Source organism: Agelaius tricolor, unplaced genomic scaffold, assembly GCF_023055355.1.
Source record: "Agelaius tricolor isolate 1412-34295 unplaced genomic scaffold, bAgeTri1.0.p SCAF_4, whole genome shotgun sequence".
Lineage (NCBI taxonomy): Eukaryota > Metazoa > Chordata > Aves > Passeriformes > Icteridae > Agelaius > Agelaius tricolor.
This window is the reverse complement of record NW_027269264.1, coordinates 55648940-55666024: the sequence shown is the minus strand read 5'-3', so window position 1 is coordinate 55666024 and position 17085 is coordinate 55648940. Positions and strand designations below refer to the sequence as shown.

Sequence of the window (17085 nt, the reverse complement as noted above, 5' to 3'; positions counted from 1 at the left end):
GCAGGGGAGAAAAGCAACATGGGTTAGAAACCAGCACAGACTGAAAGACACCCCAAAAAGTACAAATAATTTTGTTTAAGGATTAATGCAACGTTCTACATGAAGCTCTTGAAGTTACATAGTGGTAAATTATATGAATTATTAAACTTCAGTTAATGAACATAGCCTGAGATTACAGAGACATTTTGACCTTTGCATACACAGAAAACACAAGTGTCAGAAACACACGTTTATCAGAGTATCAGTTATTTGTGTACTGTCTTTTACATTAACACATAAACATCTCCATATCTGACAATGTTACATTTACAATCTTTAAAGGATAAAACCTCCAGTTTAAAAAAAAAAAAAATCAATCACAGGACATTAAATTGGGCAGACAAGATATTTATCTAGAGAATTTTACAGAAGTCAAATGACAGCTTACATTATTATAGGGTTGATTGAATAAAACTAACTTTTTCATAAAACTGATCCAGTGACAATGAATTTAACATTAGGCAACTTTCTTTTCATAACATTCACCTGTCAAGAACAGGGGAATTTTTAAAAATTGCAATGTTTTTTGGTGGTGTTTGTCGGGGTTTTTTGTAAGATCAAGAATAACAAGAAACAAAATTATATTGTACAGTGATAAATATGCTTTTCATTCAACATGATTGTCATATGAATTTTTGGCACCATAATGAAGGAGAAAGAGGGAGATAAAACTGCTTACATGATTCTGGCCTTGAGGAATAACAAAAAACTATTTTTGATCTGTTTTGTTAGGACCAACTAAATTCTTTGTGATGCATGAAAATAACTTTTAACTGGAAAGCATGCTAGAAACAGAAGAGGCTCAGGAAAAAACCAGGCAAATTCAAGACAAAGATTGATGTGGAAGAAGAGAGAATGGGTAAATAATGCAATTCTGAGAGGGTGTGAGTGTTTTAGCTCAAACGCCTTGCCCCATCTGCAGCTCACTGATTCAACATGGATGAAAGTGGTTGGAGCTCCCCCTCCCCAGATGAGAGGATCAAAACTTTCTTTGGACCAAGGCTTCATCCACACAAATGAGCAAAATGGGACAAAAGCACAAATGGGACAAAGCTCAGCATCTTTGCAGCTCTTTAACTCCAAGGAAGTTCTTGGAGTTCTGCAGCTGAGCATCTGCAGGACCTTTTGTTATGGGTGTGATACATGGAGGGTACAACTTGTATGGGATAATATAAAATAATCATAAACTCAGAATGTGTTCAGGAAGACAGGATTTTCAGAGTTACAAAATGACTAATGAAATATTTTGAAGTGATAAAGAATAAAATGAAAAGCCTTAGGAAAAACTGGTTTCTTTTCCGAGTTTTGAGTGGCTGTTGAAGACAGAAAAACATGATGAATTAGAAGTTTCAAATTTACTTCTCTGAAAAGCTGTTCTTCTGAGGTTTTAGAGCAGATTTTGGTTTTAGGGTTTTTTTGGAGGGGGGTGTTTTTTAGAAACTTACTGCCTGAAATAAAACTCAACTGACTATTTTCAGAAACCCCTACTTTGTGATTAGCAACACAGTTCACCAGAGAGTGACATTTTGCTTAAGTCGTACTAAAGATCAGTTTTGCAACAAGATATGAAGAAATTCGCAAAATATTTCAGACCTGCCTCCAAAACAACAATTCCATGAAACAATGTTACATTACAAACTTAAAACAGACCCAACAAAAATAAATGAGTAGTTAAATGCCAATGTATTAAAGACCAAACTGTTCGCAACATGAAACGCTGATGATTATGACTGGAACAGAATTCCTGATAATTAACTGGAAGGCAATCTTTGTCTTTTTAAAAGGCAATTACAAAATAATGGAATACCGAGTTCAGAATTAAGCTGGCTGATGTTCAGTTAATTATTTGTGACAGCTGATGATTAAATTACATGCAGAAGTTAGGGCTGGACTGAATCATGGGAGGCATGTTTTCTTTCAGTCTTATCATCAGAGTTCAGCGTGAACATATATAATGTGAGCTGTAAAAATAAACAGTCGAGTGCAGAAGATACGAGGGTCAAGTACAATATTGACTATTTGACCATTTTTTCAACAGGTTATCTAAGATTTCAGGAGCTTGGGACTGTTCCTTCAGGCCTTTGTTTCTCTCGCTTCTGACTCAGACCTCCAAAAGCAGAAGCGAAATTTGATTTTTAGATAGACGTGTCCACACGAGTAAAATTGTATTTGGACAAAAGGCACCAATAGTCTCAAGTCAAAATTGTACCACTCCTACATGTATAATCATGCAAAAATGTATAATAAATGTATATACATGCAGAGTGATATTCTCATCACCTACCCATAGAAATAACTTGTGTGAAAGTCTTCATCAGTAGGAAATACAAGCATAAACTTGTTATCTGTAGCTCCACTCTTGTATCTTCCACACTTCCAAAGAGCACACCTTATAACTTAGCTTAAATTCAGTATACATCAAACAGACAAAAATATTTTCAGTATAATTTACACACTGTAATTATATTTGTCAGGGTAATAGCCACCAATTTAACAATCTGGAAAAAAGAACCCCAAACAAGGTGCCTATTTACAAAGCAAGCACAGCAGAGATCTATTTTTGCAGTTCTCAGCCTTGCCTTTCAGGATCAGATCTGGAAATTTGGAAAGGCCCCCAACACCAGGTTTATCCACACCTATCATCAGTAAATGACTAACAAAGCCAAGATAATGGCCACCAAACTGCAACAAATCCTCAGATTCCCCTATTTACAAAAAAATAAATAAGCATAAATGCTCACATGTGTTAAAAAAAAAATCAACAAAAACCAAACAAAACCAAACAATAAAGAAGTTGCAGGCAACAACAACTAGATGGAAGTTGCAGCAAAGGCATATTTAAAAAAAAATCTTAAAAAAAATCCTCTGTTCCCGAAAGCTGTTTCCTTTTCAGGGCTGCATGGAAGGGACAGGAGTGGTTAAATTTGGAAATAAATAACACTTCCCTAGCCAAGTATGTGATCATCCAGTGATGTGATGCAAAGTGAATGAATGGTACCAAGAAATAATGACAATTGACTTCAGCTAGGAAATAAAGTGAAAAAATGCTTTTAGGTTGAAAAGGTAAAAAGGATTAACTACAACCACAGGTAAAATTCACCATCTTTTCTTTATAATAGAGACACTACACATAATTACTGACCCTAACAGAATTTCAAAAGATTAAAAAACAGACATCAAGACAAAGCATGCCAGAATCAAAACTTAATGTAGAACAGTCAGGAGGTTCCCTGGTCAGTAATTTAAAGTATCTACTTTAGAAAAATTACATCTTTTGAGAACCCAAGGTAGCTGGAAGACGTACATTTCCCTGGTGACAAGCACTAATTCATTTCAGAAGCAATAAATGCTTGAAAAAGGCAAGGCTGAAAGTTAATAAGTACCAGCAGCAAAATACAGCTGTTGACATTTAATGCTATAAGGGGGGAGGGAAAGCCTGCTTTCTTTTTCTCTTCCCCAAAGAATTCGGAGGCAGAGGTCATCACGGGGACAGCATTTCCAAGTGTCCAACTCTCCCTTAATTTATACAGCTCATCACAACTAATTCCACTCTGAACAACTGAATCAGAACTCCCATGCACAAAAATCCAGGTCTACACAAACCAATTCTCATTTTAAACTTGCAACACAGAAAATTAAATCACTTCTCATCTGCTACCTGCTCCCTTGCTTTTCTTAGAGCCACATCTCAACACTGAGCAGCCTAACCCATGCTGTAAGATCCACACTCCTATTATCCCTTACTTCATTATAATGGCAGCACAAGCAAAAAAAGGGGAACTCAAGCGTAAAATTTCAGCTGTAGGTTAAAGGCAGCCATTCCATAAGAAGCACTGTCCCTTTGCACTGCACGGGCTGCTTGTCATTGCAAAGGAAACACAAGATATTAGCTGGCAGAACCTGAGTGGGGAATTAAGTCCTTGAAATTTGTGGAGACAGGCTGAGAGCTGCAGGTGTTTGGACTCCAGGGACACCTCAGAGCCCCTGCCAGGGCCTCCAGGGGCTCCAGCAGAGCTGCCCAGGGACTGGGGACAAGGCCTGCAGGGACAGCACCCAGGCAATGGCTCCCACTGCCAGAGGGCAGGCACAGATTTTGGGCTCTTGGCAATTAGGAATTGCTGGCTGGGAGGGTGGGCAGGCCCTGGCCCAGGGTGCCCAGAGCAGCTGTGGCTGCCCCTGGATCCCTGGCAGTGCGCAAGAACAGGGCTTGGAGCCACCTGGGCCAGGAAGGTCTCCCTGCCCATGGCAGGGGATGGAGTGGGATGAGCCTTAAGGTCTCTTTCCACCCAAATCATTCTATGATTACAAGTCATTATTTCTCTTCACCTTTCTTATATTTAGGCATGCTGAGCAGAGCTCATCACCTAACCTCCTTCCCACTGCAGCCAGAGAGAGAAAGTTCAGAGTCAGATAAGCTCAGCCTGGAAATTGCAGCTTGGAGCATCAAGAGCATCATCTCCCCTCATTTCCCAGCAAACAGAAAAAGCTTAGACACCACCTCAGCCCAAGCACCTCAATTTTACAGTGCTCAAGTTCCACAAGATGAATTCCAGCCTCAGGGATGGGACTTAAAATTTGCAATGTTTCCTCTATAAGTAGAGGAAAAACCACTGAATTCTCCAGAGGACCATCTCGATTAAAATAAATCCAAAATTAAACCCCTAATTTTGGTGGTCTGAGCTGCTCATTAGTGTCCCTGCAAGGAAGAGACACGGAGCCATATTTAGGTATGAATATCACCCCATGTTTTAAGACACACAGACCAGTACAGTAATAAAAGCAACAATAATTACAGCACTTTGTTCTTACAAAAAGCTCTCCATTGGTGTATCCTGGAGAACTCCGAGGTGGTTATTAACCTCCTTTGTCCACGAGGGAAACTGAGGCAGGCAGCAGCCTGCAGCTTGCTCAAGGCTAAGGAGCAGAGGAGCTCAGCGTGGCTGAAAACAACATTCCCCTCCAATTACTGGGCTATTTTTAACTGCTGAATGTTTGAGGAGTTTAGAAGGAGTGCTTAGGAAGGCTTTTGGGAAAGGTGCAAATGCTAAAAGGGCTGCACACAGAGCCCTGGGAGACACAGCCTCTGCCAGCCTCACCTCCACCTCCTGGCTGTGAGCATGGGCACTGATGGTCGCAGCCTCACTACTCTAAATGAATTTATTTCTATGGAACAAATGAGAATACTGAGATGTTTTAAAGTAAATAAAGACCTAAGAATGCCCTCATTTACGCTGGATGCTTAAATTTAACAGATAACTCCCATTTGCTTTCAGATTACACAAAACATAAAATGGACTTTATAACCTACATAATTTTTAAGGTCAGATGACCACAATCAAAATAATATACTGATACAAAAACTACAGGGTGAAGTGACAGCCTTTTTGTTTCAGATGAGCAATACAAACCTGGTATTAATTAAAACATGACCCAAACCTGCCATTTCAAAAGTATGTGCAGCTCAAATGGCACAAACTACCTGAACCCTCAAACAATTCCCAAAGGGGAGTGGGAGCTGGAGATTTGTGCTTTCTTGTGTTGTTTAGCAACATGAAAGACTTCATTGCTATTTAGGTTTATTTATTTATTCCAGGTTACAGTAGTTACATGTCAAAATTTACAGGGTTAAGCAAATAATACATTGTAAGTACAATAAAAAACAATAGCAGTGTAACAACATTCTCTCTAAAATCATAAAGTGAACTTTATCAGTGAATCCACTTTCCTGACATTTCCTTTGTTTTACACAGTAAAGCTTTTCTGTTTGGTGTTTCTTTTAACCATAATAATAAAATAAAATCAAAACAACACGATCAAATTATTATCAGTTTTCAGACTGGATACTTTTTAATATATCACAAGAAAAGAAATCCCAAAAATTCAAGTCTTGCTAAACAACATTCATACTTTCAGGCTTTTTGATGACTGGATGGAAAATATCTTGGATTTAATTTAGCAAATTTTGAATGAAGATAACAAAGCATTTTTCACTGTGCGTTAAGCAAAGGCACATGGAATATGGCTATGGACTGAGAATACTGGGAAGTGGAATTCACTTTGTATCTCACTACAGGAGTTGTCTTCTGTGATGCTGCCTAACAATGCAATAATTATGGCAGCAGGTATATCAACCAGATCTCTTCCCCAGTTTTACTTGGAGAAGTGTCTCAGGAGGGTTTTGGAAATCCTTAGTCACATCCTTACATAGCCATGGTAGTTAAAGAAAGTAAACAATTCCCTGTGTTAACACAACTTCCATTAGGAAAAGGCAGATAACATGCACCCCTGCAGAATATATCATATTTTCCCCAGCACAAACTGCACCTTTCCATGGAAGGAGTGATACAGCCTCTGATGGTCCAGACTAATCCCCTGCTCCATCGCTCTGTGCTTGAAACCCCTGCTAACTTAACAAGCCTCTTTTCCCATGTGCCTTCATTTTGCTGACCTAACACCAAGAGACTAATGAAATTTGTGAGAAATACCAACTTCTGGCTTCGTCTTTCGCAAGGTACTGTCCATCTCTATCAATCAGCCTGATTATTTTGGCTTCTACAGTACAAATCACACAGTGCATTTGTTCTAACACATGTAACTGCAGTGGTCACAGTGCAGACCCTCATTATTTCAAAAACATCTACTCAACTGGCCTGAATTACACACCCCCATCAGGCAAAGGTTTCCCTCAAGGTCAGCTGGAGGATTCTCTGGACAAAAAAAAATGCAGAATGAGTTCAATTTTTAATGAGATTAAATGCCAGCCCCATTAAAACCAGTAGAAATTTTCTACTACTATCAATGGGGCTAAAGTTTAATTTTTAATGCCCCTAAAATATTATTTATAAATTTATCCACATACGGTATGTGGATACAGAAAGAGACAAAATACATTAAAAGAGAAAACATTGATAATAAATATGTTCCAATTTGTAACATAACTGCCAAATATAATCCCCTTTCATTGAAGTTAAGATTGGTTTTTCAGTCCTTACCCCAGCAGCTCAGATAAAATAACCCAACAATCCTGCACAAACACTAAAAGACACTGAGCTTAAAAAAATAAATGTGTATTTCTGCCTGAATTGTTTTGTCCTAGTACTGTTAAAAATGACACTGAAAGTTTTAGATTTTGACTCTTTTTTCCCTGCACTGTTATATTTGCAATAGAAAATCTGAAAAAAAGTTTCATTGCCTTGAGTTTGTTTAATGTTGTATGTAAATTTTTTACCTAAATAAAACCTGACCATTTAGATATTTATCCTTACAGACCTTCTTCACCCCACTGAAAGGAGCATGAATGCCTTGGGAAGAACCTGCAGGCAAGCCTGCAAAAACACTGCACACTGAAGCCCCTGGACTTCCAGGAACTCCTAAGAAGGGACTGATCCTAGAAGGAAGTCCTTTTACTGCAATGTCATTTTGACATTTAGTGAAATTTAAACTGAGCCTTTATATAAAGGCTTACTTCTTGTGCACTTGCACAAAAAACATAAAACCAAAACCACTGTGTTTCACCTGCTGCTAAATTCCAGCTCTGGGGTTGTAAAGGTGCTCCACCGCTCCCAGGCTGCAACAGCTGCCATATTAAAAACACATAATTCAATATTTTAAGTGGTAATATAGGAGCTGAACCAGAGGAGCTGTGGCTGCCCCACCTTGGAGCAGCCTGGGATAGAGGAAGGTGTCCCTGCCCATGGCAGGGGGTGGGAGTGGATGAGCTTTGAGGTCCCTTCCAACCCAAACCATTCCATGATTCTGTGAACAGGCCAGTTAGGTTTAAACTGGCACAACCATCCCTGGAATTACACCAGTCTACACCAGCTCACCTGACTCGATGCATCTGACCTTTCCAAACCATAAGGAAAATTCCTTAAAGGAACTAAAATGTTTCTTCACACCATTCTGAAGTACAAATCCTGGGGAAATTAGAGAAACTCTCAATTATCTGTGGTTCTCCATGTCTGTGCAAAACTCCTACTGATTTCTACTTGTTAAATGTGGTGGTTTTGAAGTAGTTTGATGAGATGTGAGCATAAACACACATTCAAAGTGTAACACAGGGTTGAAAAGTGGATGAGCTTTCTTCCAATAGTCCTAAAGCAGTCTTAGATAAGTCAGACTGTTTCCATGAGATACAGAATGGGTAAGATAAAAATTTATGTTAAAATTTCATCTGAAGAAATTTTAACTCCCTGAGGGTTTCTAGTCGAAGCCCTTTGAAAATAAGAGCTTATAATGGAAATCATGACAAACTCAACTGCAGCCATGACATAAAAATATAGAGAAAATATTCCCAGGAGGCAAAAAATATAAAGTATTAAACTATGTGTTGGGAACCTGTTTTCTCAAAGAGATGCCAAAGACTGTCACACACAGGTAAAACACAGATTTATCACTAGTATTGGTATCTGGAGGTTGGTTCCTCCTGGATTCAGAATACAGAGCAAGAAGAGAATTGCTCCTGTTTATGGGCAAATCCTTCACCAAGCAGGTTATGCTACACCTGAACTACAGAAAGGTGGGGTTCCTCTCTCAGCTTCAGGGCAAACACACTTCCCCACGTGGAAAACCAGCTCATGGAGCAGTACCCAGCCGTGCACATCAGTGCACACTTTTCAAAGGAGAGGGCTTGTGACAAAGCTGAAGATTTGGCTCTGGTCGTGAGCCAAGTGGAAAGAGTGAGGAAAGGAAATATTATTTATCATTTACAAAACAATTTACAGCCACTGATCTTGCAGAAGTGTTTTTAGCCTTCAAATAGGTAGCTTTTGTGGGGAAATGAAGCTGAAGTTGTATCTAATAGGAACTATTCCCCCAGTCTTCTGGAAGCCTTGAGATAATTTTATCCTAGAAAGAGTACAGCTTTAAAGTTTATATGTTCAACTTCTGTCATCCTCTGCTTGTTCTTTTATGTTCACAGCTGTTTGCATTGAAAATAACAGTTAGCAGTGATGGAAAAAAGAAAATGTTTAAATTTTTGCCTCCAGTAACCAAACACAAATTTTTATCTATTCAAACACTGAATTATTTCAATTTTTTTTCTCTTTTTTTCTTTTTTAAGAACAACCTGACTAAAACATTGAAAATTTGCAGAAATTTCACTGGCTACATATGTAATTAAGTTATTATCCATTTATGAGATACATATGTAAAGGTGTTTCAGTCTGAGACATAAATAAGTTCAACTGAACTCCTTACACAATTTGTTCTGAAATAGCTAATTGTTCCATTTATACTATTTTACAAAAAATACTATGGGCATGCTTACAGACATACACATTAAAATAAACCAGTCACTGCAAAAGGCTGCTTCTGCATGCACGGGAAGATTTGTAAAGTTGTCATGCTTTAGAATATTCTGCTCTTATTATCATCATAAAGAGATTTTTTAATATATATATATAATTATATTATATATATATATATAATCTATGAACACCAGATGGATCCACTTTGGTGAGGGCTGTTTTATCAGCAAATACTCTTCCCTGAAGAATCTTTTTAAACAGATGAGGATAAGCTTTTAAATTGCAATCAAACACAGAACAATTTGTTTAACTTTCACCTGAAATGCACACAATTTCAGACAAGGGAGTTTTCTAACAAGTTCATATCAAAATCTTTGTATCAAAATTATGCATGAAGGTGATCTGAAAAGACTTTATCCCAGTACTTAAAAATTATCTCCTGCATAGTCTTTCAAACAGATACTCTGAAAATAACACAGGTCTCTAACCTATTTTTTTTAATGAAGGCATCATATACTTTAAAAAAAAAAGTCAATCTAGGGCAAGAAAAATGTTAAAATACCAGTGTAGACATTATACTGATAACAAAAAGTATTTCTTGAGTTCCTGTTACAGGTTTGATCCAAACTGTCACATAAATTGATGGAAAAACTCCCACTGACTTCAGGGAGGGTAAAAAAAGTCTGACCTACAGAAGATACTGTGGTTACTCCCACAGGAGGAAAAGAAAGTAAACTAAAATAATTAGGGAAAAAGTGACTGTGGTTTAAAAAGCAGAGTAACTGAGCTAAAGGAGACCTAAGTGTTTTCTTTACTTAAACAGCGGGCTTTCATTTTCCATTGTAAAAATTTTTATTTCATTTTCATTAGAAACTTCTATCAAGTTCTACCTGATTGAAAATATAAATTTTTTTGTAGCTACAGAGAAGTTACTTCACATGAAGGAAGGCCTTATTGGAGAGGTGACCCAAAAATCCCTGTGTGTGTAGCAATAATAGTAAGAATTAAATATTTCTAATATATAGTTTAAATTAACCCTACTTTAAACATCAGTTTCAAGCCTGGATAACTATTAGTCCAAAAAAAAGAACCCACAAAACAGTAAATTCTTGCCTCACTTGAATGAACCTGATGCTGTGGCATTCCCCATCACAAGTAAAGAAGATTTCAGTGGTGTTCACGCGTGGTCCTCCGGTGTGACCCAGGCCAGCAGCTATCAGACCACCACAGTGTTTGCTTATCAAGCCTTCCTTTAAATTCCTGTGCCAAGGCTCTACCCATCCCCTGATGGCTGCTTATCTGAGGGCAGACAGGATTGTTTTTACTCCAGTGTGAAGGATGTGGCTGGGCTGCATTCACAGGAGGAAGCAGCAGCTGCTCTGTGTGCACAGGTTGGGGTGACTCATCTCACCCCAAGTTATCTCTTAGGGACCGCTGATAAGCCAGGTTAGGGACAACTCATGGGAGAGAAAGACACTGCCTGGAGGCATCCTCGGTGAGCCTTATCTCTTCCCACTGAGACCCAGGGAAGAGCAGAGCAGGCACCTGGAATTGGTGCGGATGACCTGCACACAGAGCCGTGTGTGCAATGTGCCTGTGCGTGCACACAGGTTAAGGCAGGCACCTCCATAAATACACCATGTGCAACACAGCAGTGACACTGATGAAAACCTTGGACAGAGACTGAGCTGCTGAATGGGAGACAAAAAGGAATTCAATCTGCTGTGCACGCTTGTTATGGACAGCCAGATTTTTAGGGTAAGCTTATTTATTAGTTCTGCCTAAAAATCAATAAGCTAACGTGTGGCACGGTCAAGCTGCAAATCTTGAGAGCAAACAGAGTTAAGGAAATGTCATGGGCCTGGATCTCTAGGGTGCTTTATCTCTTTAAATATAAAACTTATTTCCTTATACAAATGTTTTAACATGCAAAAAGGGCATCTGGATGAATACCCTGAATGCTCCTATTGTAGCAAATACAGCCCTACTGCTTTTGGGATATCTAGACATGGATTCTAAGTTATATTGTCCCGAGTTTGGTGATGAAAGCTTAGGGTGGCTCCCCCCACACACCTTTAAAGGTGTTTGTTTATATGTGTGTACTGGCACATGCAGGTGGATATACTGTGATTTTTTTTAAACTACATATATTCGCTATAAATTAAGAAAAACAAACAATATCATGGCAATAAAACCCAAAAAAGAAAACAAAACAAACACATACAAAGAGAAAAGCAAACCTCGCTTTTAGCAGAATCCAAAATAACATCAAGATTGCAAAATCAGATTTATTTTTCTTTAATTTTTTTTTTTTTAAGTTTATGATTTATTCAGATCAGGCTCTGCCATATTCCCATTCTCTGGAAAGACTGGTGTAAAATTGTTATTAAAAGTCACTGGAAACTCCAGCGCGGCATCGGCATTTTGATAGCCCGTGTACGAATTAAAGGGCTGCTGAGGAAGCACTTGGCTATCAGGCATCTGCACGACAGCCCCTGACTGGGTGGTAGGGGGGATTCTTTGGCCAACTAGTTGGATTTTAGGTTCCCTGGGCTCCAGTTGCTGCTTGCTTTCTTCGTCCGTGTCAAGGTGGGTTAGCTTTTCTATCCACATGCGGAATTTCTCCTCTGTCTGCCTCTGCATCTCGGCAAAGCAGTTCATGGCCTCTTCCAGGACATTGCCTATGCAGTTCCTATCCCACACGGTGCCCCTGTCAAGCAATCCTGGAATTTCCCTGGTCGCTCCTCCAGATCCCCCAGCACGACTGAAGCCAGCTTTAAAGACATTGAGGCCATTTGATAAGACATCATTAAGTAAGAACATAATATTGTTTATTAAGGCATGTTAACTGAGGAAAACAACTTTTCTAATTCTGCCCCTTGGATACGACAACAGGAGAGGAATTAGCATATATTAACCAACAGTATTACTCTTATAATAAAATTTTACACCCACTGAGGTTATAATAGAAATTTTGGCATAATTCTCAGTCTCAGACAATTCTGTCACAAAGGTCTCTTTTTTTACCAATTACTCCAGTTCCCTTGCAATTTGTTTTGAATTCAAATGAAGGTGTCAAAAACATTATACAGTAAACATGTTTAGCTCTATTAAGCTGCAATCCAAAATGCTATTTTTTAACAGACAAACCTGAATAATTATGTGTACTTTGCTTTCACATTTGGACCCTTTTATAAATGGGCCCAAAGCTCTTGGCCTGATTTTGGGAAGCACAGAGAATGAGGAGAACACAGGACACAAAACACAAGAACACGGGGGGTTATGTGAGTGCTATGCTGACACAGGAGGGGAGAGCATCCTCTGCCAGGAGTGATGGACACAGCTCCATCACAGCACAACCTGCACACCACGGAGCCCTGACCAGCCTCACACCAGCCAGGACCCTGCCCTGAGCCACCATTCCTACAGCCAGTCCCAGGCAAGGCAGAAAACAGGGAATGGTTGGCAGAAAACAGGGAATGGTTGGAAGGAAACTGTTCTGCTTCCAGCTGTCCATCAAAAGGACGGTGGGAGTGACTGGCTTTGGGATTATCAGGAAGAACTGCAACAGCCAGAAGAGAAGGCCAATCCTCATGGCCTTACTCTACAGATCAATAACAAAAGGCAGTGGAAATTATATTTTAAAGTCTAGAGTTCACTCAGGAATCATCTAGGAAGCAATAAACCCCAAAGAAAATGAGGCTCTGTACCCGCTTGAGGAATAATAAACAGTATGTGCCTGCCATCCAAACACACAAATGTCACCTAAGGTAATACCAAAACAAGACAAGCATCACATAAAACTCCACAGAGGTACAGAAGATGGTAATTTAATATCTAAATGTGAAACTTGTGGCACTCTCTAGCCTAAGAATAATATAAAATACCCTAAGAATGAGAGAAATCATTGCTTGACCTAAGTAAATATTTACTAATAAAAACCTAAGGCACTAAATCTTTATTGGGATTTCACTGAGTACACAAAATTACAGAATCACTTAAATACCACATTCTTTTTAGGAACTGTTTAAATGAGGTATACACAGATCCTACAGGAACAGATAAACAAAGCCCTGGATTATTCTCTCATTTCTGAAGAGTAGTTTTTAAGTCTTTCTTGCCCATCTGTTTACCCATCAGACATGCTGGAAATTCAGCATTCAGGTCCTCTGCTAAAAATATTTACTTTATACTAATTTACATCCCTCCAACTGCACTTTAACCAAAACGAATTAAGTAAAATGGTACTTTTTTTTTCCAAAATATGGCTCCTTTTGAATGTTCAATAACTTTTTTCCTCCCTAAAAGAAGTATTTCTTCTGTTCATTTACTTCTAATACTGAACATCCAATATGATTCTGTGTATTTGTCTTTAGCCCAGATCTTAACTTAAATTCAAGGAACTAACTTATAATCTTTCTGATTTCCATAGACATACAAGTAAGTAATGTTAATTTTTAATTGCAATTTAAATAAAAACTATTGATGTTGATAAGTGAGACAATCTTTTCAAGTTTTTGAAATTAAGAATGAACTAGAATGGTCAAAGTTGACAAAACTGTTTTGTAAACTGAATAAAGTATGTATTGAAATATATATAGCCCTGCAATACAAATTTTAAAAGGCATCATAAAGTATGATGGAGTATCTCAAATTTACAGCAGCAGCAAAACAATGATTTAAATGCTTCCTGTGCAGTTACTACAACAAGTTGTATTCAATCTTTTCTTTAAAAAAAATCCCCAAGCCTAAAAATGCATTTTTACATATTAAAATGCCAGTATTTATTTAATTGGTCCCTCTTCTGCCTATAAACTTTAAACTATAGTTTTCTAATTATGCTAAGTTTAAAGGAGAAGAAATTTAAGGTCACTAAGGGGTGAGAATCAAAGATTCCTCTCTCGTTTTCAAGACTACACCTCCTGCAAAACAGCACCCAAAAATGTCCCAATGTTGTCATTTTATGGGATCTCTTAAGTACAATCTAAGTAATAACCAAATCCAAAGTAATTTAATTTAGTAAGTCTGGCAACATAACAATGTAAGATATGCTTCATCTTCATTCTAACTAGCAATGGTTGGTTCCTCTGTGTTATTCTGCTGCAGACACTTCCAAATTAGTATCTTACAGCAAATCATTCTTAACAGACTAATTATCTTTCCTATCTATTAACTATAATTGTCATTCTGAATTCATCCTTTGCAGATGCTTTATCCAAGATCTATGCACAGCTCTTAGGAGGAAGGAGCTGTGCCCATCTCTTTGGGTTTAATGCATATTTAAAAAGACTTGTCTTTTTTTTTTAACAAAATGAGATGTGGCTTTTTCAACATTAAGACTCAAACTTTTTGACAGATTTTTGTGATAGCCTAAAATATAAGTCATCCCCATTTCAATTCAGATTTTTCTGAGTTGTAGAAACCACAATGGTGGTAAAATGCAAAATATTTTTGTATATTATTTGAAAATATCTTTTTGTATATTATTTGAATATATATGAAGTGTTTACATAGCAATAAATATTGATTCCCAGACTTGTTCTCATGCCAATTTCATTCAGAGTTAATATGCAACATCACATGGAAATTGTTTAAAGGAAAAACTTCCTACTACAGCAGGAAGCCTAGCAGAATCTATTTCAGGACTCCTATGCCATGTTTATGTGGTGTTGAAGAATGGCAAAATTTTAGATGCCAACAGAGAGGCTCAGCCATGAAAAGGTAAAAAGTTGCTCCTCATCTGCAATAATCCAAAAATCACAGCATTCCCTGAAACAAAGAGCCAAAGATTATGACTGCTCATGCCAGTGAAAAGGCTCTCAGGAGCATCCCTGAAGTTTAGACTGAACCTGTATTTTCAGGTGTAAATTAACACCACAGGATGCAGTCAGAATTCCATAACTTGCACTGTGCTGAGCTCCTGTGCAGCACACAGTACTTGTATTGAAATATCACCAGTAAAATCTCAACTCTTCAGTCTTCCTTGAGGAGAAAAACAAGCCTGGCACTAATTTAATCCACAGTACCTTTAAGCTCAGCAGAGAGACCTGAGTGTCTATTGAACAGCTGCTCTGTTTGTAACTTAATGGCGTCATCATCATCATCATCATCACGTATTTCACTGAACATTTTCTTTACCTTACAAATTTAGCCAAACCTATTTCAGAGCCAGTGATGTGAATGGTTTAAAAAAAAGCTTTATTTAAACTATTGCACTATTTAAACTGAATAGTTCTAGTGACACAACATGAAAGGTTACTGTATTCTCAAATGTGGCAACTTAATTTTTCAGACCACATACAAGCAAACTTCCTGCTATTAACACTACCTGTGTTGACAGCTTAAGAGTCTGTGTAAATTCTATAATGATGGCCAAATTACCTGTCACTAATTTTTTTTAAAGCATCTCTGTTGGCAAAGCTGGTTTTCGGGCAACAGAAGGCTAAAAATGAAAACTATATGAAAATAAGTGATTAAGTAAGTAACCAAGACTGCAGCTGAATGTCCAGACACAGACTAAGGGGAACACAAGCTGCCTGTAAAAAACTCTTCTGCATCAATGTGTAGAGATAACTCTTTTAAAAGTAAAGGCAAAAGTTTCCATGCCTACATCCTGACACTGAAGTCAAACCGTTCAACTCTCCAGAACACTGGCAGACTGAAATTCTAATAACGCTTTTTGACACCCTGCATTGTTTTCTATCTACACTCAATTCGCTCCCTCAATTCTGAGGCTATTCGCAGTGTTTTGCTAAGTGCCCTAAAATGGCTCTCTAGCCAGAGAAAGGAACTGAGTCCTTTGCCAGCTCCAGGCAGAGGGATGGCAGATGGCCTGGGAAGCCACCGCAGCGACGGAGCGCTGGGAGTCCGACCGGACTCGCGGCTCCACCGCAGCTCTGACAACCACAGCGTCTCCTTCACCCAAGAGCAGCACAGGATGCGTTTTTTGGACAAACCACAGCCTTATCTCTACAGAGGGTATTTTTCCCTCGCACTTGGAAGGCGTTTCCCACAAAGCAAAGCCATTTCTATTTAAAGGAAAACCGCAATGTGGCAGGTACACGTCGCACCCCGTTGCTCCAAGGGGCAGCTCAAATCTCTAAATGTTTTAAACAGAACTCAGCACCGAGCAGATGCTGTGAAATCAGAATAAATGTTACTGTCCCTCCCTCAGGATGGTTTGGCCACTCTTGCACTGCAGGTAAAGCTGGGCCTTGGTGTAACCATCACTAATAGTCAAGCTCTTCATGTGATGGGACCCTTCCACCAAAAGCATTTCATGTGTGGTCAGGACTGGGAGTCAAATACAGAGGCACCCAGGGATACACAAAATATCCTGGAATGGCCCCATCAGGTCCCCACAATGGCCCTCAGAAACCTGAAAATACCATGTGGTGCCATTCTGGGTCACAAGGTACTTCTATGACTTAAAAAAAGAATGTGACCTGAGGGACTTATTCTGTATGTTTTGGGGTTTTTTGAGAGGTGGGGAACAACCTGTCCCAAAAATCAGTGAAATAGTTATTCTTCAACAGGCTTTAAATTAGGATTGAATTGCCCAAAGTGTAAATATTATAAATAAAAAAGCAAAAACTCTGAAAAATACAAGACTAACTACTAAATTGGTAAAAATAATTTTAGATTTCTATTAAAAGTTTACTATACAATAATTATAGGAGGATATTATGCCTTTTCTAGACATTCTAATAATAAACATTTACTTCCATTGTGCAACCTGCTTCCTAGCAGGTGTGGGAAAAATGCCAGTTTTCATGGTGACAACATCATCCACCATAAT

General features: G+C 38.5%; 1 protein-coding gene across 2 annotated transcripts in view; it reads right to left on the bottom strand.

The window, feature by feature from the left end:
- Positions 1-17085, bottom strand: part of ARK2N (arkadia (RNF111) N-terminal like PKA signaling regulator 2N) — a 44710-nt gene that overhangs the window by 11047 nt on the left and 16578 nt on the right. The window contains exon 3 of one of the 2 annotated variants that reach the window (XM_071425808.1): positions 7-12061. The exons of the other annotated variant lie outside the window; for it this stretch is intronic. Within the exon in view, the coding sequence (XP_071281909.1) occupies positions 11607-12061 (455 nt within the window). The 3' untranslated portion in view covers positions 7-11606. Of the gene's footprint in view, positions 1-6; positions 12062-17085 lie in introns of those variants that run through there. 2 annotated transcript variants of the gene reach the window in all.